The sequence below is a fragment of the Crotalus tigris genome, unplaced genomic scaffold (assembly GCF_016545835.1).
Source record: "Crotalus tigris isolate CLP2741 ecotype Arizona unplaced genomic scaffold, ASM1654583v1 scf7180000024337.5909745, whole genome shotgun sequence".
Classification (NCBI taxonomy): Eukaryota; Metazoa; Chordata; class Lepidosauria; order Squamata; family Viperidae; genus Crotalus; species Crotalus tigris.
In genome coordinates this window covers 2,809,302-2,836,522 of record NW_024100507.1, presented here as the reverse complement: position 1 = coordinate 2,836,522, position 27,221 = coordinate 2,809,302, and the positions used below count along the sequence as shown (strand labels likewise).

At 43.6% G+C, this 27,221-nt stretch overlaps 1 protein-coding gene across 3 annotated transcripts in view; it reads left to right on the top strand.

Moving 5' to 3' along the window:
* Nucleotides 1-17,109, top strand: part of LOC120299992 (ATP-binding cassette sub-family A member 10-like) — a 90,974-nt gene extending 73,865 nt beyond the window's left edge. For 2 of the 3 annotated variants that reach the window (XM_039325421.1, XM_039325419.1), the window contains 5 exons: nucleotides 910-1,029; nucleotides 4,375-4,515; nucleotides 5,888-5,967; nucleotides 8,991-9,046; nucleotides 16,581-17,109. In XM_039325421.1, the coding sequence (XP_039181355.1) occupies nucleotides 910-1,029; nucleotides 4,375-4,515; nucleotides 5,888-5,967; nucleotides 8,991-9,046; nucleotides 16,581-16,679 (496 nt within the window). In that variant the 3' untranslated portion in view covers nucleotides 16,680-17,109. The remainder of the gene's footprint in view (nucleotides 1-909; nucleotides 1,030-4,374; nucleotides 4,516-5,887; nucleotides 5,968-8,990; nucleotides 9,047-16,580) is intronic. The other variant, XM_039325420.1, reaches the window with a different exon arrangement.
* The last annotated feature ends 10,112 nt before the right edge of the window (nucleotides 17,110-27,221 follow it).

Sequence of the window (27,221 nt, the reverse complement as noted above, 5' to 3'; positions counted from 1 at the left end):
CAAAATTCCATGGGGATTTGATTTCCACTCGTACCTCTTGTAGCGTCTTAGTGTTCTGTTAGAAAATAATATTTTCCTATCTGTGTATGTGATGAATCTCAGGCTTGTCATCTTGTCTTTATTCATGATTCCAGGGATTAAAAGAGATTTTTGCAAGGCTTTCAGTTTTCTCCTTTTCCAATGGAAATGTACCAGGCTGTTTCTCACTGAAACTGTCAAGTCACAAATAAAAATTATAAATAATAAAATAAAATAATAAAATAAAATAAAGCCAGCCAACTGTGGGATTTATGAAAAACCTATTAACATCATGCCAGTGAAATGGAAGGAGATAAGAGAATTTGCAATTTATGTATCTTTGCCATTCCTTTTGAAGATGTCTTTTTCAGAGGTCCTTGAATCTATTATGTCTCCAGGAATAGCACAGATCTGATACTAAGTTTAGTTTATTTATTTACCAGATTTCTATACTGATTATCATACACATGATTTTTTGCAACTGTATTTAAATTGTTTTAAGAACTAGGAATATTTACATAACCTATGCATCCAGTGCTGCTTTATTCATGTTCCTGATACATCCGTGAAACACTGACTATAATGTATTAATCCTAATCTTGCCTGTTTCAAAAATGTACCGCCTAGCCAATAAGAAAAAGAAATAAGCTTTTACCATATTCCATAAGAGAGAGGCACAAGCTGAGAAACCTTATCCATCTACTTTCCCTCTTTATATTATGATTTCTTATCCATCTACTTTCCCTCTTTATATTATGCTCATTGGACTTGATTTGGGATTACATTCAGGCCTTCTAGCATCCTGGCTTGGATGTTTCACTTATCAATTAAAGTTGAATCATAGCAGAATTTAGGTTTCCTTCATTTTCATCAGTCGGATGGTTTCTTTAGGAGAGCAATTCACACTATGCTGCAGAACAAGGATGAAGGTGCCATTTTGACAACTCATCACATGGAAGAAGCAGAGACAGTGTGCGACCGAGTAGCTATCATGGTGGCTGGACAGCTCAGGTAGGTTTTCTAGTGCATGTTTTCTTTGTTGAGCACAAAGGGCTTTCTTGTAGACTTTTTCTCTTTTTGGCTACGATGGATGAAATTCAAACTCTGAAACAGAGTAAATAATGATGGAGTTCCTGATTGCCACAATACATTCAAGCATTATTCGAAGAGAGTTATGGTAATGTAACTTAGTAATTTATATTTATAGGAGAAACCCTATATGTGCACTGATTCTCATATGTAAAGAATTTTTGCATGAAAAAAGGATACAGACTTTACTGTATGCATCCTCTGCCATTAGTTTGAAGATTATTCAGAAGTTACAGTTAGAGGAAAGTTCAGCAGTGTACAAAATATGTTATCACAGATGATCTCCTGCTGTGTGGTCGGATGGATAGTCTTCTCCTATTTTGCTGGTTAATCAAAATCAAACTTCAAATGTTCTATTGAAGAACAGATGTTAATTTGCTTAATTGGGATGTTGCCTGACAATGAGTTACGCAAGTCAAATTTGGTAGTGACAACTATCCTTCTGCTGATATCCCCACTCAGGAAAAAAAAAAGAAATAAGGCACTTTCCCACCCAGCTCAATTGTGTATACCAGCGGTTCTCAACCTATGGGTCGCGACCCCATTTGGGGTCGATCGACCTCTTTTCGGGGGTCGCCAAAGGCGGCGATCCGCCATTTTGTCCCCTCCGGGGGCGCGCCGCGCCTCCCGGGGGCGGTGCCGCGCGTGCGTGCCGTGCGTGGGGACGGCGGCGCGCCTCCTGGGGGTGGTGCCACGCATGCGTGCCGCGCGTGGGGGTGGCGCTGCGCCTCCCGGGGCAGCGACGTGCATGCGCGTCGCGCATGGGGGCGGCGACGCGCGTCCGAGGGGCGGTGCCATGCATGCGTGCCGCGCATGGGGCGGTGCCGCACCTCCAGGGGTGGCGCCGCGCATGCGCACCGTGCGCGGGGCCCCCCGCCCCAATGCGCGCCACACGCGGGGGACCCCATGCGCGCCACGCCGTGCATGCGCATACAGTTTGTGTCACGGGGGTCACCGTCACACAAACGTTGAGAAACGCTGGTGTATACCATAACTAAAAAGAATTCTACCTTCCTTAACTCTATGTTGGACATTGAATTGTGCTTCTTTATGCTGATGATGTGACTATTCTTTCTTTGACTCACATTGGTTTTAAAAGAGGTCTTTAAGCCCTAATAGTGTGTTGTAGGAAGTCAAGATACACAAAACTACACCAAAACCAAAAAAATGGGATTTGTTGTTACAGAAAAGAACTTGAACTATACAAACTTTAGTAGCAGATAAACAATAACATTATAGTCCAAGTATCATCCTTCAAATACCTTGGCATAGTATTTCAACTTTTTGGAGTCTGGTGTGAACAAATTTAATCTATTTCTGATGAGGCCAACAATAGTGCTAAAGCTGTTTTGTGTTGTGTGTTGAATTTCAAACTAACAATCTAATTTGATACAGATGATCCTGCTGGAAGGCAAGAATCAGCTCTACATCTGGCTTCATCTTCCCAGTGATTCCATAATCATAATAGATCTTTTGGGGCACTTTTTCCTCTTCTAGAAAAACTAGAATCCATAATGGTTATTGTTGTGTACTTCGTTCGCGTGCGAATGATGAAGACACATGGCGATGCTGAACAAACACTTTATTCTCCTTCTACAACGACCAAGCAAAAGCAAAAGGCACGCAGGCCTTTTTATATGGCCAGAAACCCGGACAGTGTCAACCAATAGGGACAGAGCGTTTTTGCGCCTTGCGCATGCGCACAAGGCCGGCGTCGCTCTGTCTGATCCCCGGGCAGCTCTTGGAATGCCCGGGACCAATGCAATGTCCAGAGCCTGCTTTTGCAGGCTCAGGACACAACAGTTATGCCAATGCAACTTCTAGTATCAAACTTTATTGGCTATGAATCTACTGAGAGTTAGAGTCACACTCCAGCATCTGATGTTCAGTCATCTAGTTAACTAATACTGGAAGGATATAAATGGGAAAGCATTCTTTTTTTCAAATTACCTATTTTGTGCTAGCTGTCCTACATACAATGGAGTCTCTTTCTTTGGCCTGCTTTCATGACTTGCCCTCAGTGATATTGTAGAGAAAGTATAATAATACTCTTTTTGCAATGCAAACTTGTCGCTGGAGGAACTAGAGACCCTAGTCCACATGTTCCTCCCATATCTTATTTATACAATCTGGACTCCACCCTTATAACCCTTGCACATGTTTGTTTGTTTATTTGTTAAATTTATTTGCCAGCTATCTTGCCATGACTCTGCTTTAGGTGGGTTACGTTGCACAAGTTCCAAGGAGTTATGTCATTGTACTACAATCGTAACATCTCCAACATCTTGCAAAATTTCTTGCAGCTGCCATTGCTTAACACAGGAACATACTGTTGTAATTCTGCAGATTTATAACTACAGAAAATGTGTTTTTAATATTGATTTATGTCCTTTTGTCATATGTGATTAGTCACCAACTGCAGTAAACCATACAGTATATTCAGTCTGTTTATTGTCTTCCAATTTCTTCTTCTTTCAGCTTACACTTCTTAAACTATATTCAACTTATTTGTGTATCTCTCCTGACATACTTAAATCTTATATCCACATAATAATGGGGATTTCAGAATGGTCTTACTAGTTTTAGTATTATGAGTGAATCCCAGCCTGCCAGCTTTCAGCAAACCATCAGTTAAATAGGAGCTTCCTGTAAACTTGCAAGGCAAGCTGCCAGTCTTATTTAGTTCACTTCAGTCCAGACACAGAGTTCTTAGATGTGAACTGGATGGAAAGGGTAAGGGAAAAACATTACCAAACTAAAGCAGGATTCCAAGTATTAGATACAACATCAATTGAGGGACATGAGCATGCAGTGGAAAATTTGCGGTATGATCTAAAGGCACCTTTCCCAGCCTCCTTCCAGTTGCAATTGTTGCCTGACAATTCAAATTATAGAAGATCTGAATATCTGTAGTTCAGGATTGAACCATAGGGTCCTTGGTGCTCTTTGAGCTTTCTTGTTTACTTGCAGACATTTCATTACCAAAGTAGGTAACATCATCAGTGCTTACAGAAGAGCACAAGTTCCCATGCTACTTGTTGGAAGTCTCTTTTGTGTTCTTTCCTATCAATACACATCCTTGGTCTTTCTCCTCTCTACATGATCCTGGCAATGGAGGCTCAATGGTCTGGTATCTTTTAAAATCAGCACGTGGGGACATGGATCAGAATACTGCTACCTGATAATAATTTGATCCCATACTTTGCATGCTGATTATTGTTGTTGTTATTGTTGTTGTTGTTGTTGTTATTATTATTATTATTGCAGGTGCCTGGGTTCAATTCAGTATCTGAAAAGCAAATTTGGAAAAAATTATTTGCTGCAAATAAAAGTAAAAGGAGAAGAACAAGGGGATCTTGTGAATACTCAGATTCTAAAAATGTTTCCACAGGCAGCTCGTCAGGAAAGGTAACAGCAATATTTACCAACAATTTGACAGAATGCTTAAAATTGTTTGAAATGTAAATCCTTGTGCTTTTTGGGATGGCTTAACAATGAAGAAGAAAATTCCTTCTTTTTATTTAATCTCTTTTTAGGAAGATTTTGCTTCTGAAGACAAATTTGTACCCTTGATCCAGATGGTTATCTGTATGCTTTGCCTATTAGATTCAGTTGCTTCTCAAAATTAATTGCCATTATTATGGCAAAGATGGAGAAATATGTAAGGTGGAGAGCCAGTTTGATCTAGTGGTTGAGGTACCAGGCTAGAAAGAGGAAGATCATGAGTTCTAGTTCCGCCTTAGCCATGGTGACTTTGGGCCAGTCACTCACTCTCAGTCCAACCCACTTCACAGGGTTGTTGTTGTGAGGAAAATAGGAGGAGGAAGGTGTGTTGGATATGTTCCCCCACCTTGAGTTATTTGTTAAAATAGTAAAGGTGGGATAAAAATAAATAAAATGTTTCTTACTCCTCCTTGCACCTTTATTTTTAAAGTTTCTGTATATACAAATTGGTTTGCTTTGCCCAATAGTCTTGAGGGTCAGAATTATCAGTGATGCAGATTACTGTTTATCATTGTATTGTTTTATTTATTTATTTATTTATTTATTGTATTTGTATGCTGCTGAATTCTTCTGGCTTCTTAGCAGCTAACAACCATAAAGTAAAGTATGAATTAAATGTCCATTGTATGAATCAAAGCATAATACAAAAGAAGAAAATAATACAAGTAAACATATAAATAATGAAATAAACAATGCAAAGAGTCAATAAGTAAAAGATATTACATAATGATCAATACCAGCATCAAACACTTAGAAACACTGAACGATCAAGGCCTGAAGGTCCTCAAGCAAATCTTGGTTTTAATTGCTTTCTAGAAAGTTTTATTTTTTATTTTTTATTTATTATTAAAATCTTTTGCTGCCATCTCTTTTTGACCTGACTCTTGGCATCTTGCAGCATCAAAATATTAAAAACATCCAGGATAAAATGAAACTACAATCAAAATTAAATCATAGTTACAAGATGGGGAAGGGCAGAGCCGGATTGGGAGGCGGTCTTAATTTATCAACCACTTCCAGTGTGATAGTCCCTCATTATCACTGAAAAAGCTAACCTGGTTTCCAGGACAGGTTATTCCATAATATTGAGGCCATCACAGAGACACACTTTTTTATAATTTCAACCCCACTCATGTCCAGAAAGTGAGGAACCACCAATAACTTTGCCAAGGAAGATAATTTTGAATGGGCTGACACAAGTTGGAACAAGCAGTCGCGGAGGTGATATTATTATTTCTCCTCCACTTAGGATATTTATGGTTTCACCTCCTTTTAGGATATCCACTTTGTTGGTCTACAAGATTCCAATGAAAGATGCGCTGCCTCTCTCTAAGGCTTTTTCCATGCTAGAAAAAGGTATGTCTGAAAGTTTTATGAAATGTGAACACATAAACTCAAAATAAAATTAAAAAAATCTGTAGCATCTCTGAACATCCATCAACAGTGTGAAATTTGAATTTATTCATTTGTTTATTTAACCTATTTATGTAGCTGCCCAACTCACACATACATATCTCTGTGTGGTTTACAAAATTTAAAAAAAACCACCCTATAATAAAATTCATCAACAAATGGTGTAGAATAATGAGCTTAGCCAATTTCTATCCAACCTAAGAATGGGTTCAGAACAATCAACATTCAATATTTCAAGAGCACATTGTTGCTTTTACCCTGCCTTACCAAATATCTCTCTTCCTGTTGCCTCTTTAAAATTAACATTCAGACTCTTACATTTATTCTCTACAAATTGCAAAAGTGGCATTTACAGTACAAATTGCACACTGGAAACTAAAGCCCTGAATTTATAATGGAGCTAATGCAACAAAGATAAAACATTTCTTCACTCTTAATGCTAATACATAATATACAGTACAGATATATTCCACCAACTTAAATATAGATAGTCCTCAACATACATCTCCAGGCCACTGCAATTGTCATAAATGCAGGCCAGTTGCCAAGTGTCTGAATTTTCATTCATGTGACCACAGGGATGCTGCAATGGTTAGAAGGGCAAAAAACATTCATAAGTCACCTTTTTTTCAATGCCATTGTAACTTCAAATGGTCACTAAATGAATGGGTGTAACTTGAAGACTATCTGTAAGTACTTCAGAAACAGCCCCGAGCTGCAGATCTAAGTTCACCACTCATGATCAAGGTCAGGAACTAGTTATTTTTCTCCTTACCTATGAATTCTGGTTTCAGTCACCACTCAGGAATGTGGTATTAGTTCAAACTGATGAAGAATGGAAGATTAAGAAGAGTTGATGACACAAAAAACAACCACCCCCACATATTTTCTTCCATCCCAAATCTCTCATCTTCTCATAAGGTTTACTCAATGGAAACCTGTCTCTCTTTGGACTACCAAGGTAACTCTGAGAGAAATAAATGATTCAGAGTCCTTGTGCTAGAAAAAGCACAGAGTTGAAGTATGTGTGGTTTTCTTCAGGACAGCATGTACTCTACACATTTGAGTACAATGGGTACAGCTGAAATATTTTGTTTACTGCAGCGCCTTTCAATTTTTGCAGCTGAGAGCCTCTGGAGGATTTCCCAAACCAGGTGCGAGTTTCCAATATAGGTCCAAAGCTCCCTTCCTAGTGGCAATTTTAGTCAGAAGAAATAAATCTGCAAATTTCTGGTTTGAGCCCAAAGGAATGAGAGAACTAGTTCTGCATGGCAGAGCTTATTTCAGAAATTCAGCCCTTCAGTGAGTTTACAAAAGTCAATTGAAGCAAGTCAACAAGGTGAACAAACAGTGTGCAGACCACCAGTACTGGAAGGGCCACCTTTTAGAGATTTGAAACTGGAACTTTTAGGAAACCAAATCTCTCTATATGGGCGTTCTATCCTTATTGTTGAGGTAAACCCAGCTATAAACTCCCTGGTTCACTCCTTATTGGCATGATGTTTTATCATTCCCTGTTGACATCTTATGCTATTATGCCTACTATGTGGTCCCTACTATTATGTAGTCCATTCTGAGGAATGCTCCTTACTCTGAGAGAAATCATCAACTCTTACAGTTCACTTTATTTGGTCAACTTTATTTGGTAACTTGCCTTCAGGATGACTAGATTTCTTGATTATGTTATGATTATGTTTAAGACAGATGAACAGACAGAGAAATGAAACATGGCAAAGTAATGCTACAGCAGCCCAACCATATTTAAAAAGCACTATTAGTCTTTTGGAAATGTTTTGAAAACTGGCCTTACAAGGAATAGCAATGCTTTAAAACAGGGGTCTTCAAACTTTTATGAGTTGTGGACTTCAACTCCCAGAATTCCTCAGCCATTATTTTCAGGCTGCTGCACAAGTCTGAAATAGGGATACTGCTATTTTAAAGAGTTGACTCATTAATGTGATGCTTAATCAGAACCAGCATTTTTTTCAGACCCAAGAAGCCAAACTGCTTTAATGAATAGCACAGAGTTGGGTGTTCATAGTTGTGTGAGGTCTAAAGCATATGTTCCGAATTAATTTCAAAGTATGCACAGCCCTAATCTTTAGCCTGATTGTCACTACTAGCGACCTTTCCAGAATAGTGATTAACAGGATTAGACAATTTTCTCACCAGAGTTTTTAATGACCATCCTGTGGTCATCTGTTATGGATAATTTTATTATAGGAATGACCCAGGTGTCAGAAGAGCACTTTAGTTTGTCTTGCCTTTGTACATGTAGTGTATCTGAATTGAATCAATTCCTGATAATTTAATTAGTAAAAGTAGTAAAGATCAATATTTAATTATTGAATGGTTATAGCTATTGGTATGCCTTGAATGTTTTGCTTTTGGCTGAGAATTACTGTCTCTATTTTATGCCAAATGCACAATGGTCAAGATAAACTTATTGTCTGGCCCCTAATAGTAACTAAGAAAGTTAGACTCCCATATCGTTTCATCAGCCATGTTTAATGTGAGGAAAAAGACATAAGATTACAGAATCGTGGAAACTGGTAAGTTGATTTACTTCCACAGTGAGCATGTGGTGGGTGAAGCTGTTGAACTTCTTTCCAGATCTCTTTCTCTCCATCCATCCCTCCCCCTCCCCCCTCCTCCTCCTCCTCCCTCCCTCCCTCTCTCCCTCCCACCCCCCCTCTCTCTCTCTCTATGGGGAACTAGTTAGCCATTCAGGGGATAAGAATGGGATGTCCTTGCTTTTCTTCTGCAATGTAATAAACATCCCTTCTTGTTCTCAGAATATTCCATTGATTCCAATGAATTTTCAAAAATAAATATATTGATCTGTCTAAAGGAAATGTCTATATGGGCATTGAATACAAAATGAATATGCTATGCACAGAAGACAAGCAAAATGTTTCCATGCAAAGCCTAAATCAATCAAGCCTACTTTTTTTCCCCCTACATAGCTAAACAACTCTTCAGTCTTGAGGAGTACAGCTTTTCTTTGAACACTTTGGAACAGGTAATCTCTTTACACAATACACTTATCATACAACCCCCGCTTAATACACCTCCTCCCAGGTCTTGCAGCCTTATCATGGCAGAAGGGGTCCAAATAAAAAGCACTTGCAATGGACAGGAAGAATATATATTCTCCATAGGGTCACTCCATGGTGACCCTGTATTCTCCATAGGCTCGCTCAAGGAATGAAGGTCATTCCAAACCAGGTACCTTTATCTACAGTAAACTAGGAAGATGTTGGAAGGAGATATTCTTTAGTGTCAATGGCAACGGCATCACTTTCTACTTCATGGGAGAAGGCAATGGGAAATCATTCATGTATTTTATCAAGGAAACCATATGGATAGACAAGATAAAATGATTGATGATATAGTGCTGGATGACAGGCCCCTTGTTTTTTTTATTTACTTATTTTATTTATTTTAAAAATTATATTGTCGCCTACTCACGGCGACTCAAAGTGGCTTACAGGAGATAAAACACAATATTGTGTATATATATATATATATATATATATATGCGTTTAAGAAAATTAAAAACGTGAACCCTGGGAGTGTTCATGGTGAGAAATAAAATGATCACCAGGGTAATAAAAAACTATAAAATTTATTAAAAAGCGCCTAGCTTTCGCCGTCACCTGCCGGCATCCTCAGGGCTAGTGCGCCAGGGAGTGAGAGAGTCACTTTTATAGGTGCAGTGAAGTCTGCGCACGACTCCTCGACCTCGTCATCGGGCCTAAATAGGGTGACTGCGCACGATTGGTCTGTTCCTTTCTATTCATTTCAACTGCACGTTCATCCTCCTCCATCCTTCTTTCCCTCAATCTTGGGGTGGATGGGCAAATGTCTCTGTAATTACAATGGTCTCTATGTTTTAACCCTTCTCCCTCGGGAGTAGGTGGCAATACACATTTCATGTTTATTTTGCAATCCTCCTTCGTTTCATTCTTCCTATGGCAAGTTTTTCTTTTGGTTTTGGTGTTTTTATTTCTTATATGGATGTCATCTGGGTGATCCTGTAGGTCCTTTCGAGGTAGTTGTAATCCACTAATGGTCTGGGACTGGGGGGAAAGCCGTTCAGTCACGGAGAGGGGGGGGGCGGCGATTCTTCAATCACCCCTGCATCCGGCCATTTCACGCGCGCCGCACCATAATCAGTCAGTCCGGAGGGGGTAGCGGCGGAACCATGTCTTCGCTCTTCCCCCTGGGGCAAACGCCATCCAGATGATCTCACAGACCCCTCCCAAGTGGGTGCAGCTCGTCGATGGTCCGGAACTGGAGGATAAGCTGCTCGATCGTGGATGGAAGGGGGCGGCGGCTCCCCGGTCGTCACTGCGCCCAGCTGTCCTGCGCGTCCCCTACTACGGGTAAACGGTCCGGGGGGGAGAGTAATGATGGAATCACGATCCATTTGATCCTCACAGTGTCCTTCCTCAGCTTGTCTCCTCCCTCTTGCGTCGTTGATGGCTGTGCGGGTCCTCCGGAATTCTCTGGGATGCGCAAGCAGGGGGGGAGACAGTTCGATCCCCTGAGTTCGTTCTCCTTCTCCAATGCCATTCGGAGGTCCATCTCCGATCATGCTCTGCGGTTCCCTCTCTCCCAAATCAGTCGTCATGGTCTGACGGGGGGATCTCTCTTTTCTTTCAGAGATAGCCAACGCATTTTCTTCCATGTGCGGATGGATTGCCGTATCCAAGGGTCTCTCCCCTCCTCCAACCATAATATCTTCCTTTATACTGGTCACGACACCTCGGTTATCTGTGGTATCTGGATTCCGGGTTTTGATTCCCACAGTCCCTTTAATCCTTCGGGGCTGTGATGGTGTTGCCGACATGGTAGAAATGTTTTCCGATTGTGTTTCCTCATTCGGATTACTTTGGATCAATTGGGGGGTTGATTCCTCCTCCTTAGTGCCATTAAAGTTGTTATTGGGACGTCGGGGGTACTGTCCTTGATTATTTGTGCTCCACAACCTTAAAGCCATATATGCCGGGCACAGGTCCACATGCCGATTAATAGAATTGTCATCCGAGAGCCATGCCTCCTTGAGTAGGCGGCCCCCCTTGGTATTATCGCTAGCCAATATGCTAACCTCACTGAAATTGAATTTATGGTCTAATTCCGCCATGTGTGCCCATATCTGGGAGTGTTGGTCTCCCCTTTTCACTGCTAACCTATGCTCATGGACCCTAGTTTTAATCCGTTTAGCTGTCTCCCCAACATAGTTAGACCGGCAGTCCATGCAGTTGATCTTATAGACGGCTGTCGATCTCTCAATGCTGGGGAGTGGGTCCTTGGGGCGCATTATAGCTGCCCGCAGTGTTTGGTTGGGTCTATGGGCCACTTGTATCTTGTGCGGTGCCAAAATCCTTGCAGTGGCCTCTGAGACGTTGTGAATGTAGGGGAGAGTAACGCGTGTGGTTGCCTGAGGTGTAAGTCTTTGGGGTGTGGGGTCGCTCCGGGGTCCAGATGGTTTATTGAACCGATTAATAAACTTAGCCGGGTACCCATTATGTTTGCACACCCGGAAGAGATAATTTCTCTCCTCTCTCTTGGCTCTGGTAGTGCTGCAATGCGACTCCACTCGCTTAAATAGAGTTCTGACACAGCTGACTTTATGAGCCATAGGGTGATTACTCTCGAAGTGTAAAATCCTGTCTGTACATGTGGGTTTTCGGTATACCTTAGTAGTCAGACATCCGTCCACCTGGCGCTGCACTAACACATCCAAAAACGCTAGACTGCCCTGATGTTCCTCTTCCATGGTGAACTGGATGTCTGGGTATACCGAATTCAGGACGTTCATGAAGTCAGTCTTGTGCCGCTCCTTGATGATCACGAACGTATCGTCCACATAGCGGGCCCAAAATTTTGGTTGGTATTGGGCCAACGCTATGTGTTCCAATCGCTGGAGCACCACCTCCGCAATCACACTGGAGATCGGCGACCCCATAGGAGTTCCCTTAATCTGTTTGTATATCGTGCCCTGAAAGGTGAAATAAGTGTTAAGACAGACTCCCATTAATTTTATGAGGTCTTCCGTTCGAAGGGAGTCTTGATGTAATCCTTGGTCTCCCTGATTCAGTCGGTCCCTTAAGACCGCAATGGCAAGTTCCTGTGGGATGGAAGTAAATAGGGAGACTACATCAAAGGAGACCAGGACTTCATCTTTTTCCACCTTCAGGGCCTTAATTTTGCCAAGGAACTCCTCTGCCGACCTCACAGTGGTGTTGCTGTTATCTGTCAAGTGGCTGATGCGTGTGCTCAGCCACTTAGCTAGTTCATAAGTAGGTGTGCCTCTAAACGCGACAATGGGGCGTAGGGGGACGTCAGGTTTATGCACCTTTGGCGCACTAGCCCTGAGGATGCCGGCAGGTGACGGCGAAAGCTAGGCGCTTTTTAATAAATTTTATAGTTTTTTATTACCCTGGTGATCATTTTATTTCTCACCATATATATATATATATATATATATATATATATATATATATATATATATATATATATAATGATCACCAAGAGAAATTTAAGAAATAAAAGTTTAATCAACCAAGCTTTCGTCAAATACACTTGACATCATCAGGGCTAAAAGGCAGATGCTGAAAGAAATCTTATATATAGTTGTTAAATGCCTGTCTCTGGTTCCCGGAGTGCATCGTTGGATCCAGTTGATCAGGCTGTGTTTTTAAGTGCTGTGTTTTAAGTGATCAACTGGATCCAACAATGCACTCCGGGAACCAGAGACAGGCATTTAACAACTATATATAAGATTTGGTTGATTAAACTTTTATTTCTTAAATTTCTCTTGGTGATCATTATTTTAATAAAAATGGAAATTCCCAAGAGTCAAATTTTTATTTATAATATAAAGGTCTTTGGTTATTCGGGTTTTCTCCCACATAAAATTGGAAGTGTCTTGGCGACGTTTTGACGAAGTCTCATTCGTCATCTTCAGGCTGGTGCTTTCGGCTTCATGCTTCTAGGAGCAATGTGTGATTGTAGCTGTTTCCTCCTTTTAGCTGCCAGTGGGGGTATGAACTGATTGGATGAGAGCTTGGCTGTGTTCTGATTGGATGGAGGTGTGTTCTGATTGGTTAGGAGCTTGGCTGTGCTCTGATTGGCTGGGGGGTTGGCTGCGCTCTGATTGGCTGGGGGAGTGTTCTGTTTGGGTGGGGGCTTTGTTGTGCTCAGGTTAGTGAGTTGCAGGGGGGTTTAAAATGGTGAACTGCATTGTTATTTTTTGGCTTCGCGTTCGTGGTCATGCCTCATCTTCATGATGGGTGTCAGTTTGCTTCATGTATGGATTGGAGGGGTTTAAAGTGGCTAATGATGCAGCTGTGGTCTGGCTTCTGGTTTGTGGTCATGCCTCATCATTGGTGTGGCTTTGAGTTTGCTTTTTGCGTGGATGTGTGGTGGTGCATCCTGTGTGGTTTTTGTGAGTGTGGGTCTGGTGTCATTTTTTGTGTTAGGGAGTCGTTTGTCAATAAGGGCGGGTTTCCAAATGGCTGGTAGGCAGGAGGTATCATCTCGCTTGTTCATGCTGTGTGGGCGTTTTTCTATCTCGATGGATTCTCTGATTATTCTGTTATTAAAATGTTCACTTTTGGCAATGGTTCTGGTATTTTTAAAGTCAATTTCATGTCCTGTGGCTTTAAGGTGTTGGACCAGGGAAGATGTTGGTTCCTCTTTTTTGACTGAGTTCTTATGTTCTTAAATGCGTGCACTTATTCTTCTGTTGGTTTGTACGATGTATGTGGTGGGACAAGTGGTGCATGGGATTTCGTATACTCCTTGATTTTCTAATTCAATTTTATCTTTGGGGTTTCTTAGGATGGTAGATATTTTTCTGTTTGGGCAGAATGCTGTCTTAATGTTGTGTTTGTGGAGAATCTTACTGATTCTGTCTGTGGTGCCTTTTATGTAAGGGAGGAGGGCTTTGCCGTTTTCTTGTTCTCTGTCTTGGGTTTTAGTGGGGGTTTCTTTTTGGATTAGTTTGGTAATCTTATTTCGTTGGAATCCATTGGATGTAAGTACATTAGTGAGAGTGTAGTTCGGTTTTTAGGTGTTGTTCATCAGCTAAGCGTTTTGTTCTAGAGATGAGTGTCTTGGCTACGGAGTTGATCTGTGCTGGGTGGTGGTGTGAGAGAGCATGCAGAAAGCGGTTTGTGTGTGTGTTTTCTTCTGGTAGATGTGTGTCCTAGGGAGCCATAGGATTTCTTGTAGACTAAGACATCTAGGAAGGGAAGTTGGTTATTAGCTTCTGTTTCCGTGGTGAACTGTATTTTGGGGTGTAGGCTGTTGAGGTGTATGAGGAAGTTGACCAGTTTTTCTTTCCCATGTGGCCAGATTATGAAGGTGTCGTCTACGTATCTGAGCCAGAGTTCAGATTTTTCTAGAGCTTGGGTTTCAAAGTGTTCCATGTAGAGGTTTGCAATGACAGGTGAGAGGGGTGATCCCATGGGTGCTCCTTCTATTTGTTTGTATTTTTGTCCATTATAGATGAAGTATGTGTTGGATAGACAATGGTTGGTCAGATCTAGGATGTGTTTTGGGGGTTATATTTGTTTTGGATAGCTGTCAAGTCTTCTTTGATTGGCACTGGGGTGAACAGGGATATGGCATCGAAGCTCACGAGTAGGTCGCTGGGTTGTAAGTTTTGTTTCTTTATGATCTCTAAGAAATGGAAAGAATTTTTTACGTGTGAGGTGATGGATTCTGCATAGGGCTGTAGTTGTTTGGTGAGAAATTTGGATAGGTTTTGTAGAGGTGAGCCTATGGAAATTTGGATATGTTTTGTAGAGGTGAGCCTATGGAGCTGGGGTTCCTTCTTTGTGTATCTTGGGGAGACCATAGAGCTTAGGGCATCTGGATGATTTCTCTCTGGGAATGATTCTTTGCTGGATCTCTTCGCTAATAGGGCAGGCTTTTATTTTGGATCTGGTGGTTTTTTCCAGGTAGGTGGTGGGATCTGTGTTTAGGAGTTTGTATGTAGAGTCTTGGAGTAGGTTGGTTAATTTGGTTTGGTAGTCAGATGTGTTCATAACCACCGTGGCATTGCCCTTGTCTGCTGGTAAGATTATTATGCTGGTGTCTTCTTTCAGGTTATGTAGTGCTGTCTGTTCCTCTTTGGATAAGTTGCTTTTGGGTGGCTTGCTGGTGCAGAGGATGTTGGTGATTTCGAGTCTGATTCTGTTAGCATCGTCGGGGTTGATTTTGGTCAGGCTGATTTCAACTCCACATATAATGGTTTCAGTGGGTCTTTGGTTATTTGGGTTTTCTCCCACGTAAAATTGGAAATGTCTTGGTGACGTTTCGATGAAGTCCCATTCGTCATCTTCAGCCTGGTATTCTAGGAGCACGAAGCCGAAAACACCAGCCTGAAGATGACGAATGGGACTTCGTTGAAACGTCACCAAGACACTTCCAATTTTATGCGGGAGAAAACCCGAATAACCGAAGACCTACATACAAATACTTGCGAAAACCTCAGAAAACACACACACACACACACACACACACACACACACACACACACACACACATATATATATATATATATATATATATATATATATATATATATATGTCTTTGGTTGTTCGGGTTTTCTCCCGCGTAAAATTGGAAGTGTCTTGGCGACGTTTCGACGAAGTCCCATTCGTCATCTTCAGGCTGGTGTTTTCAGCTTCGTGCTTTGAGCAGCAATGTGTGGTCTTAGCTCTGCTCAAAGCACGAAGCTGAAAACACCAGCCTGTAGATGACGAATGGGACTTCGTCGAAACGTCGCCAAGACACTTCCAATTTTATGCGGGAGAAAACCCGAACAACCAAAGACCTACATACTTCTTCAGAGCCTTCCCAAAAAGTGCCAGAGTGGGGGCTAACCTAATTTCTGGAGGGATGATGTTCCAGAGGGAAGGAGCCACCATGGAGAAGGGCCTTCTTCTGAGTCCTGCCAGATGTACCTCCTTAGGGAACGGGACCCACAACATTCCTTGCATCTCCACTCTAGTGGTTGGATGACACTCCATCTTACTGGGAAAGAGCTGAAAATATTTCAGAGCATTAATGATATTTATAATGCAGTTACATTAAAGCCTTTGGGACATCTAGTTAGACAGAACTAATATAGAACATAAGAAGCATAAATGTGGGAAAGCTCAACACAATACAAAATGAAATAACTCAACTACATTTTGATACCTTAGGCATGAAAGGGAGTGGAGCCGGACACTTCCACTCAAAAGATCATCTTGCTTTTTGCCACAAAAAGCAAAGAAGGAATGGCAGTGCTTCCATAAACAGGAAGGGTACACTATAGCAAAGACACTACTTGGATGGAATATAAAATCAATGGCCAAATGATATCAATCAGAAAGCCCTCAAGGATTCTTCACCCAAAAGATTCTTGTTTAACAAAGTGTGGGGGAACTAAAACTAATCTTTTCCAAGGAAAGATAAATATTAGGCAAATGTTATCTCTTATACCATTCATCCACCATCGACTAACCTATTAAATATTGTCTGCTTTGTGTAGGTTTTCCTAGAACTTTGCAAAGACCAAGAGCGAGATTATGTTGATTTGGCTCTGAATACAACTTTTGATTGGAAGAAACTTCAGGAGGCTGATCTCTAAGTCATCAACGCATTTAAAAAAAGTACTGACGCAAACAGTGAAGCCTTAATCTGGAAGAGAGAGTAATCTCTAGATAATGGAGTTTATAATTTGCTGCTTAGAATGGAATCCTTTTAAGGAAAACGCATTGTGACTAACCCTTTTACTAGCCATATCTACAGAATTTACAGTTTAGGAAATTTTCAACCAAGAAGAAATGTGAGTTTCTCTGGATTGTTTCATGTTTCAGGAACGTAATTTTCACCTTTTATTGTGTGTGTAAATTAAAGTACACATATTACTTTCAAATATATTATTTAGATTTGCTTTCTTAAATGAGTACAGATGGTATACTTTTCAGATTAAAATATGTAAGTGCCTTAACTCTGATAAATATTATATATACAGTATATCCAATGTTTATATGGCAAATAAATTGCTGTTTTCTAAATATCTAAGCATTTTTCTCTCCTTTATCCTACATTTTCAAACTTGCAACAGTGAAAAACTGAACCCAGAAATATCAACAGTGCAGAGGAAAAAAAGGGAGGTTTTTTTGAGGGGGGGAACGCCCCTTCTCCGAACTGTTAGCAATACTAAGAAACAGAAAAAAGCATAGAAAATTTTGTTTATTTTGTTCATCAGAGGTGACTTTGGGATTAATATATGTCAGTGCCTGAGTCAGGAAAGCAAATGACACTTCTTAAATCCTACTGAAAATAAAGAAAGCGCAAAGCCAATCAAATCATTTTCTTATATGAAGTACAGTTTCCCAAGCAACCTTCTTTCTCCTTGGTGGAAAAAAACCTTTAATAATTAACCATTTGTTATACTTTAAGGACCACACACCCCCCCCCAAAAAAACCCCATCTCTGCACAGCCACAAATCTCTTCATCCTTCTACTGGATCTACTTCCAGAATTAAGTCTGAAGAAGTTGTGATAGTGAAGTGTTTTGTAAAGTATTATCAAACATCATATTAAAAACAGCTTTTGGACAAAGAGGACCACTGATTTGAAAGAGAGGTCAAAGAGGCCAGCTATGTCAAAACTGAACAGCTCTCTCTCAACAGAGGGGGAGGGATACAACATCATCTATCTCCAGTCTACAACACAGTCCTTTCAACAGTTCCAAGAAACCTCCCCACCCATTTGCACTACTTAGGTGACCCTGAAGACACAGATAAGCCTCCAGGGAGCATTAATGACTCACTAAAAGAATGCAAATGAACAGCTGTCTGCAAGAAGTATAAATCCTTCCATTCCCCACCATCCAATCAGAACTGAAGAAGCTTCTTGAATGAAAAGTGATAGGTCTTCAGGGTAAAACAAAGCAAGTCACAGTTGCTGTCAATGCTCCAACACTGGAAGTTGTTAAGAAGAGACTGGATAGCCATTATTATTATTATTATTATTATTATTATTATTATTATTATTATTATTATTGTTATTGTTATTGTTATTGTTATTGTTGTTGTTACACTACACTATTTTTTGTAGATTTGGCCATTAGTTGCACTTCCCGCTTTTTATTATTGTGTTATAACATTTTTCTAAACTTGTCAATGTCAATTTACCAATAGAAATAATGATTGGAAACAGAAAAACATTCTGTGAAGCTTCCTATGTCATCCTCCATGAAATCTTTTCTCTGGGTAACAATTGAAGTTTGGTAGTGGATATAGTTTGTGTCTTCTTATGTTATGCTAGGTCTCATCATTCTCAGGCTGAGTTCTCAGTTTACTGATCTGGAATGAAAAGACAGCATTTCACATACATTCCTTGTCAAATCTTCGACACTTCAAAAAGTGTTCTTAAAATGGACCTATTTAGAAGGGGGCAAATTACGAGAGCTAATAGAGCTATAAGAGAGAAAAAAATGCTACTGTTTTCTTGGCTACCATCCTCAGGATAAAGCTCTGTGGCTAAGCTGACCATGAAATAAAAAAGGAGAATTATCCAGATGTGAAGGAGATAATGAAGGATGCTGTTCTTATTTTTGGCATGGCCAAAAATATCCTTTTAGTCATGAAATTACTGCCACAAGATATTTTACTATTTCCTCGTACAATCCACTATGGCATTACAGTACCATGCTGTTTATTTTCTTTATGTATTTGTTTGCAGTTGTAGTATAAGAAATAGATCAAGCGTTGTCGTTTCTACTTTGTTTTTAGAATTGTTTGTGCTGTAGAACTCCAAGGGCTCTTTTTTTTAAAATAAAAGCAGTTGGATTAACCAGAAGTTCAGTGTTTTGTTAATCAGATACAGATGTACAGATGTTAAAGGTTTGGTACATATCTGATAGCACCTTTAATAACAATTGGGCTGTCTGAGACATTTGATTGCTTTCACTCTTGCATGTGATCTATTCCTTTTTTTTTTCTGTAAAAGTCCAGGCCAGGTTGGTGCTACTTGAAAGTAAATTTCCATGAGAGGGTGGCAAGAAGAGTATGCCCACCACAGTACGGGAAGCCTTGGCTGAAGAATTACAGAGGACTAAGATATTTAATTGATGGAGTCTTGCTAAAACAACTTGAGTCATGTAGTTGTATTTTGCATCTACTTGAACTCTAATCTAGACTTCACTAATACTTGAGTTTTACCTTTGGAACTCTGACATATTTTACTAAACTCAATACTATGATTGCCTAATCCAAGGGTTCTCAACCTTGGCAACTTTAAGACTTGTGGACTTCAACTCCCAAAGCTGGCTGAGGAATTCTGGGAGTTGAAGTTCACAAGTCTTAAAGTTGCCAAGGTTGAGAACCCCTGGCCTAATCCCTTGAAACATTGGTGGAAGACTATGGACAGATATAATGCAGCTCAATAGTATAGCTTCTCTATTTAACTTCCTGCTGGAATGTCATTCAACCATGAAAATTGTGATTTAATGAAACTTTGGGGGGGCATTATCTGTGGAAGTTGAATGTCTGTTAATCTGGTTTTACCTTATTTTGTGTAATTATATTGTATAACTGATATAAATGCTGCACTAAAACCCTGATGTAACGGTCATTATTCTATGAAACAGAAGTCGAGTCACAATTCAAAAGTTCCTAAAATACTTACCTTGAACTCCCCTGATATGGTTTGTCAGCACAAATTGCCTAAGTGTAGCAATGAATGCTTCACAGGGGATCTAGCAACAAGGTAAAGTAGCAAGGTAAGGTTAGCATGTAGAAAAAGACAGGATCTCTGGAAGTGGTTAAAGAGCTGACGTAGAAACCAGGAGACTGTGAGTTTTAGTGACACCTTATCCCTAGCTGACATTGGGCTTACTGAGAATCTTCACAGGATTGTTATTGTGTGAAAAATAGGAGGAAGGAGGAGTATTAGATATGTTCACCATCTTGAGTCATTTATAAAAATAATAAAGGTGGGAAACAAGCAAACAAAATTTCTTTGAAAATTAAAAATATTGATAGGAATGAATCACAAGACATGGGCAATAACACTGGGCATCTATAGAGGTTCACTCGCAATGTCCTTGCAAAAATTAATCCCATTAGGTCAATCATCTGGTAGTTGAGTCATGGCCACTGGGCTTCTTTTCTTGTTGGTTCAAAACATTTTGCTGCTCATCCAAGTGGCTTCTTCAGTTCCAGTTGGATAAGTAAAGAAATGTTTCAAACTAACAAGAAAAGAAGTCTGGTAGCCATGATTCAACTTCCAGACAATCGGGATGACTGAGAATCTTCATCGCCATAAGGTTAATCTTGCTCAACAGTCTGGTTTCTGGTGACTTAATTTCTTTATTAGATTGGGATAGAATAGTATTGCTGCAAGAAGTAAAGCACCTGATAGCCTCTCTAATGCTGATGTTCTAGTGAACTTTCCAGAAATGAGGATGTCTCACGATTGCTAGCATTTTTCCTAGCAGTTTTTTAAACTAGCCACTTGAGCCTGTTTATTTACTTATTGCATTTGAAGACCACACAATCTCTACAAGATCCTGGAGTGTGTGTGCATGTGTTACAGTAGAGACAAAGAAACAGAAAATCAGATAATTAAAATACACATATACATCTGGAAGAGAAAAACACCCAAACATACCAAAGCTGCAAAAACTAACAAAGACTTGACATCCATGCTAACCCCAGGACTGGGAGCACAGCCATGTTTTTAATGACTTCCGGAACAGCTGTAGGACTGGAACTATATGAATTTCTGCCCACTTCCATGTCATTGTTTGTTGTCCCAGTTTATCTGCTGCAAATGTTTAGTTCCATATAGTTGCTGTAGTATATATGATTTAAATAAGCATTGGGTGAAGAAGTAAAATGTGGATAATTCAGTAGGGGCTCAACTGTTAAATCTTGAACGTTTTGTTCCCAGCTTCGTATGAGTCTCTTGAGAAGAAAAATCTTCCATGATAAAATGTGCACTTTGGACCAGGGACTAGGTTACCTTCAAAATCATGGGGAGGCATCATCTCAAGGGAATGCATAGAGAAAAACATAGGTAGTGCATGCACAGGGGAAGAAAAGCAAATTGGTTTTCAAGCAAGGCCTAAATCAGGGGTCAGCAACCTGCAACAGTGAAAGAGCCACTTGGATCCATTTCCCTCACAAAAAAAAAATCCTGGGAGCCGCAAAATGTGCGCGCGCACACGCGCGCGCACGCGCATTCGCACAGAACACAGGGCTTGATTGAAGAGAGGAGCTTAAGGCGAAACGTGCGCCTGCCCTGCCCCCCATCCAGCTCTGGTATGAACGGCTCTGCAGTCCTGGCTTCTCTTCCCTTCGGAAAAGACTGCTCTCCCCTCACCCCGCGCTCTCCCTCTCTGGGACTTTCTTCTTGCTGCCTTTTGGCGCGAAGGTTCCCAGGGAGCGGAGGAGGAAGCCGACGGAGAGAAAGAGCTGCTGCAGTGAATGTTCTGAGGCAGCAGAAGACGGTCGCTCGGGCTCGCCTATCTCAGCCTGCTGCAGGAGGCTGGAGTTGAGGCTTCTGGTTTGCTCTGGGAGGGGTGCTTGGAAAAGGGAGGATGGGAAGCGGAAAGTGGGAGAAAGGACGCCTTCCAGCTCTCTGGGGTTCTTTCGCTGGGAGGTGAGGAAGCAGCAGTTCTGCTCCGTGGGAGGTGGGAGCAGGCAGCCTCTCCTTCAAACTTTGCCAAGTGACTCCAGGAGCGAAGCGAGCTACGAGTCCTAGGAATGTCAACTTTGCGAAAGAGGGAGGCGATGGTGGGATTAAAATAAAACGGGGGGGGGAGGTTGAGGAAACCCAGCAGATGCTTACATCAGAGGGCCAGCAAGAAAGGCAGGGAGAGGAAGAAAGCTTTCGGGGCTTGTGCACAGACATAGCGGACTCTTTCTCGTCTCCTGCCCTTGCTGCATCTCCTGTGGAGATCATTTGCAGCTCTCTGTGTCTCTGCAGCTTGCTTCTTGAAGCGATTTCAATCAGCCCCATTCATTGCCAAGAATCCCCATGGAAGTCAATGGAGGTCTGCGGCGAATCAAAAAGCCAGCTGCAGTACCTCCACGTCCGTTGATTTGACCGGCTCAGCGGCCCGGGGACGAGCAGGAACCGATGCCCCCACTGCCCGCCGGGCTTGCTGCCTGGCCTGGGGAAACACAAGGCAGGCTCAGCGCCCCGGGGACGGCCAAAACCCAATGCCCCTGTCGGCCGCACTGCCGCCCAGCCCGGGGAGACGCGAGGCAGGCTCAGCGCCCCGGGGACGGCCAAAATCCAATGCCCCTGCCGGCCGCCACTGCCGCCCAGCCCGGGGAGACGCGAGGCAGGCTCAGCGCCCCGGGGACGGCTACAAACAAATGTCCCCGCCACTTGCTGCCTGGCCCGGGAAAAAACAAGGCTGGCTCAGCGGCCCGGGGACGGCTACAAACCAATGCCCCTGCCGCCTGCCGCACGGCCCGGGAAGATGCAAGGCTGGCTCAGTGGCCCGGGGACGGCCAAAACCCAATGCCCCTGCCGGCCGCCACTGCCGCCCAGCCCGGGGAGACGCGAGGCAGGCTCAGCGCCCCGGGGACGGCCAAAATCCAATGCCCCTGCCGGCCGCCACTGCCGCCCAGCCCGGGGAGACGCGAGGCAGGCTCAGCGCCCCGGGGACGGCTACAAACAAATGTCCCCGCCACTTGCTGCCTGGCCCGGGAAAAAACAAGGCTGGCTCAGCGGCCCGGGGACGGCTACAAACCAATGCCCCCGCCGCCTGCCGCACGGCCCGGGAAGATGCAAGGCTGGCTCAGTGGCCCGGGGACGGCCAAAACCCAATGCCCCTGCCGGCCGCCACTGCCGCCCAGCCCGGGAAGATGCGAGGCTTGCTCAGCGGCCTGGGGATGGCTACAAACCAATGCCCCCGCCGCCTGCCGCACGGCCGGGGAAGATGCGAGGCTGGCTCAGCGCCCTGGGGACGGCCAAAAACCAATGCCCCTGCCGGCTGCCACTGCCGCCCAGCCCGGGGAGGCGCGAGGCAGGCTCAGCGCCCCGGGGACGGCCAGAAACCAATATCCCCACCATCTGCCGCCCGGGGAGACACGAGGCCGGCTCAGCGGCCCGGGGACGGCTACAAACCAATGCCCCCGCCGCCTGCCGCACGGCCCGGGAAGATGCGAGGCTGGCTCAGCACCCCGGGGACGGCCAAAAACCAATGCCCCTGCCGGCCGCCACTGCCGCCCAGCCCAGGGAGGCGCGAGGCAGGCTCAGCGCCCCGGGAATGGCCAGAAACCAATATCCCCGCCGTCTGCCGCCCGGGGAGACACGAGGCCGGCTCAGCGGCCCGGGGACGGCTACAAACCAATGCCCCTGCCGCCCAGCTCGGGAAGATGCTAGGTCAGCTCAGCGGCCCGGGGACAGCCAAAAACCAATGCCTCTGCCGGCCGCCACTGCCGCCCAGCCCGGGAAGACGCGAGGCTGGCTCAGCGGCCCGGGGACGGCTACAAACAAATGTCCCCGCCACTTGCTGCCTGGCCCGGGAAAAAACAAGGCTGGCTCAGCGGCCCGGGGACGGCTACAAACCAATGCCCCCGCTGCCTGCCGCACGGCCCGGGAAGATGCAAGGCTGGCTCAGTGGCCCGGGGACGGCCAAAACCCAATGCCCCTGCCGGCCGCCACTGCCGCCCAGCCCGGGGAGACGTGAGGCAGGCTCAGCGCCCCGGGGACGGCCAAAATCCAATGCCCCTGCCGGCCGCCACTGCCGCCCAGCCCGGGGAGACGCGAGGCAGGCTCAGCGCCCCGGGGACGGCTACAAACAAATGTCCCCGCCACTTGCTGCCTGGCCCGGGAAAAAACAAGGCTGGCTCAGCGGCCCGGGGACGGCTACAAACCAATGCCCCCGCCGCCTGCCGCACGGCCCGGGAAGATGCAAGGCTGGCTCAGTGGCCCGGGGACGGCCAAAACCCAATGCCCCTGCCGGCCGCCACTGCCACCCAGCCCGGGAAGATGCGAGGCTTGCTCAGCGGCCTGGGGATGGCTACAAACCAATGCCCCCGCCATCTGCCGCCCGGGGAGACACGAGGCCGGCTCAGCGGCCCGGGGATGGCTACAAACCAATGCTCCCGCCGCCTGCCGCACGGCCCGGGAAGATGCGAGGCTTGCTCAGCGGCCTGGGGATGGCTACAAACCAATGCCCCCGCCATCTGCCGCCCGGGGAGACACGAGGCCGGCTCAGCGGCCCGGGGACGGCTACAAACCGATGCCCCCGCCGGCTGCTGCCCCCGCTGGGCCTACCGCCTGGCCCGGGGAAGGGCAGGAACCAATGCCCCTGCCGGCCGCTGGCCCCGCCAGGCCTGCTGCCCAGCCCAGGGAGACACGAGGCCGGCTCGGCTGCCCCTCCGCCTGGTGCAGGTAAGCCCCCTCCCTCCTCCCCACTCACCCTCCATCTCCGGGTCTGCTCCTGCTTGGCCCACTAGGGCCGCAGCTTGCGGGAGGGCTGGCCCTTTCAACGGAGGCTCTGCTGGGCCGCTCCCAGCATCGATCCTGGGGCTTCCCCGCGCGGCTCTCTGGCCACATGCACCTCGGACTGGGCCAGCCCCGGAAAGGCCCTTCCTGGCCACCAGGGGGCAGGGCATCCGGCTGCAGGGCCAATCGGGAGCAAGGGGCAAATCTGCATGTGTGTGAGAGAGAGAGAGATAGAGAGAAGGGAAGCACAAGTGCCTCTCTGTCTCTGTCTGTCTCTCTCTCTATGAAAATGGCGGAGAAGGCTCCGGAGCCGCAGGAGGTGGCTCAAAGAGCCGCATGCGGCTCCGGAGCCGCGGGTTGCCGACCCGTGGCCTAAATCAAGTGGTGTAAGTTTTTATACAGTAGAACACTGCTTCAGTCTTGAGCATACAGCCTTTTTTTGAACACTTTGTAACAGGCAATTGGTTTGACTAAACTAATAACATGATGTAGTTTGAAAGCCCCCTTCCAGACACCAAATTGGAAAGTTTTAACTGTTACTGTGAAGTGACTAAGTCACATTCTAAAGGCTTTCTGCAAATACCTTAATGTTTTTTGAACTTAAAATATATGGAAAGTGATCCTTCCCTGCCATTTCTGCGATCTCCTCTCTGCTTAAAACAGTGCATACTGATTTGTACTGCAATATTTGAACATTTTGCAATTGCGAGGAAAACATTTGTTTTTGTATTGCTTTCATATCTTATGAAAAAAAATGGGATTTTAATGAAGTGGAAATAGAAATTGGTGCCATTCTTTTAAATACATCTGAAAAGTTTTCTGACATCTCTCTGGAACAGCAATCTAAACAGGGTCTCTTGAATTGATTTCTGACTTCTGAACAGCCTGCCTGTACTATTAATGTGGAATAATGAACAATCATTAGAATAATGATGTGTCTGCATAATTACTGGAATAGTGCTGTGTTAGTAGTACGTGACTAACCTAATGTGCATTGCACTTGGATACAATGTATGTAGCAAACCCTCCATTGCATACCCGTGAGAAATGAACCTAATGTATTACAATGTGTATTTCAATGTGTATTCCTTTGTTCCTGAGAAAAAAAAAGGAAAGTATAAAACTGAAGTCTGAACCCGCCCTCGGGGTTCAGAATTGCTTGTTGCTATTGCTTCTGAACCTGCGCAATAAATCTCTCTGCTAAAACCCTCTGGAATTCGTAAGAGTCCTTTCGTTTTCCATTATCATTTTCTGATGTGTACAGGTGCAGCTTCTGAGACACCAAAGCTTTAAACTAGGAAAGGTCCTTTGCTAGAACAATCTCTAATTGTTGTCTGGCCATCTGGTCATTTGGACATAGCCTTCTTTGAAGCACCCTCATATCATTTACTTCTGTGTTTGCTACAATAAATGATGGCATTCTGATTAGCATGTGCATACTTAACTTTATGAGAAAATACAGTATTTCAATATTACCTAGTCTGAATGATAAATAATCGATGGAGTTATGCCATACCTTCTATTTCTTCAATATATCTACTGTAAATTAATTCAATTTTTACTGAGGGTGATTTTGACTAAGCACAAAAAATCAAGGCTCGTGCCTCTGTTTGACCTTTCTTTTCTCAGTGGTCAAGGGTTATATTTAATTTTATTTATTTAATTTATATGGCCACCCATCTTACCACAGTGACTCTGGGTAGCTAACTACTTTTTGCTGCTGTTCAGCCATTCAGTTGTTTCTGACTTTATGAGATGTGATGGACATCATTTTATCCAGATGATTGGCCAGGAATTACCTGAGCCCTAGAAAGCCCAGGTTGGTGCCATTTGTGATAGTATCAAGTGATCTTGCCTTCTCTTGGCCCCCCTTTTTAAAATGACCTTCAATTGCATTTGATTTTTCCAAACATCAAGGTCTCCTCTAGTGACCCTTGCCTTCACAGGATGTCTCCAAACTAAGTAAGCTGTAGCTTCATATTAGTACTTCCAGTGAGCAACCTGATCTTACTTCATCTAGTATTGAATAGTTTGTTCTTGTAGTCCAAATATTATCAATAATTTTTCTTCATTCAGCCTTTTGGTGGATGGGCTTTCATGGTCATATGAGAATGTGATTTTTTCATCCTTTTGTGTTTTGTCCAGATTTGTCTTAGCCTTTCTCCTAACTACTATTTCAGAGCTATAATCGCTGTCCCTGTGAATGATTGAGCCACTCATGAAAGATAAAATCTGCCACTATCTCAACTTCTCTATTTGCAATGGGTTGGCATTGCCTGTTGGCATAACTTTAGTTGTTTTTGAAGGTTTCTGAAGGGCAGAAAGGACACAAAGTGACCTTTATTCTGTATATGTTTGCAATTGTGTTCCATTTAATAAAATCCCTCTACTGCCTCCCGCCCGCCACCTCCGTTGTGCTGTGAATCTGAGCCAAAATCTATTGCCTTGTTAGACCAAACCATTTGAATGGGCAGGAATTATGGCTAGTAACAGACAGTAAAAACAAACATTTATTGTACTTTAGACCATTTAAATTTTTATTTAAAATTCAAAGCAATACTCATTCAGATGCCATTATAAAGTAAGAATTTGGTTGTTTGGGGGATTTTGCAGTCCACTGGACAATCCTGTTTTATAATTTGTTTTGAAAATCATGGAAGAACTTTTGTTTCATAGTAACTGCATAGTTGAAAAGGAGCATTGGAGCAGC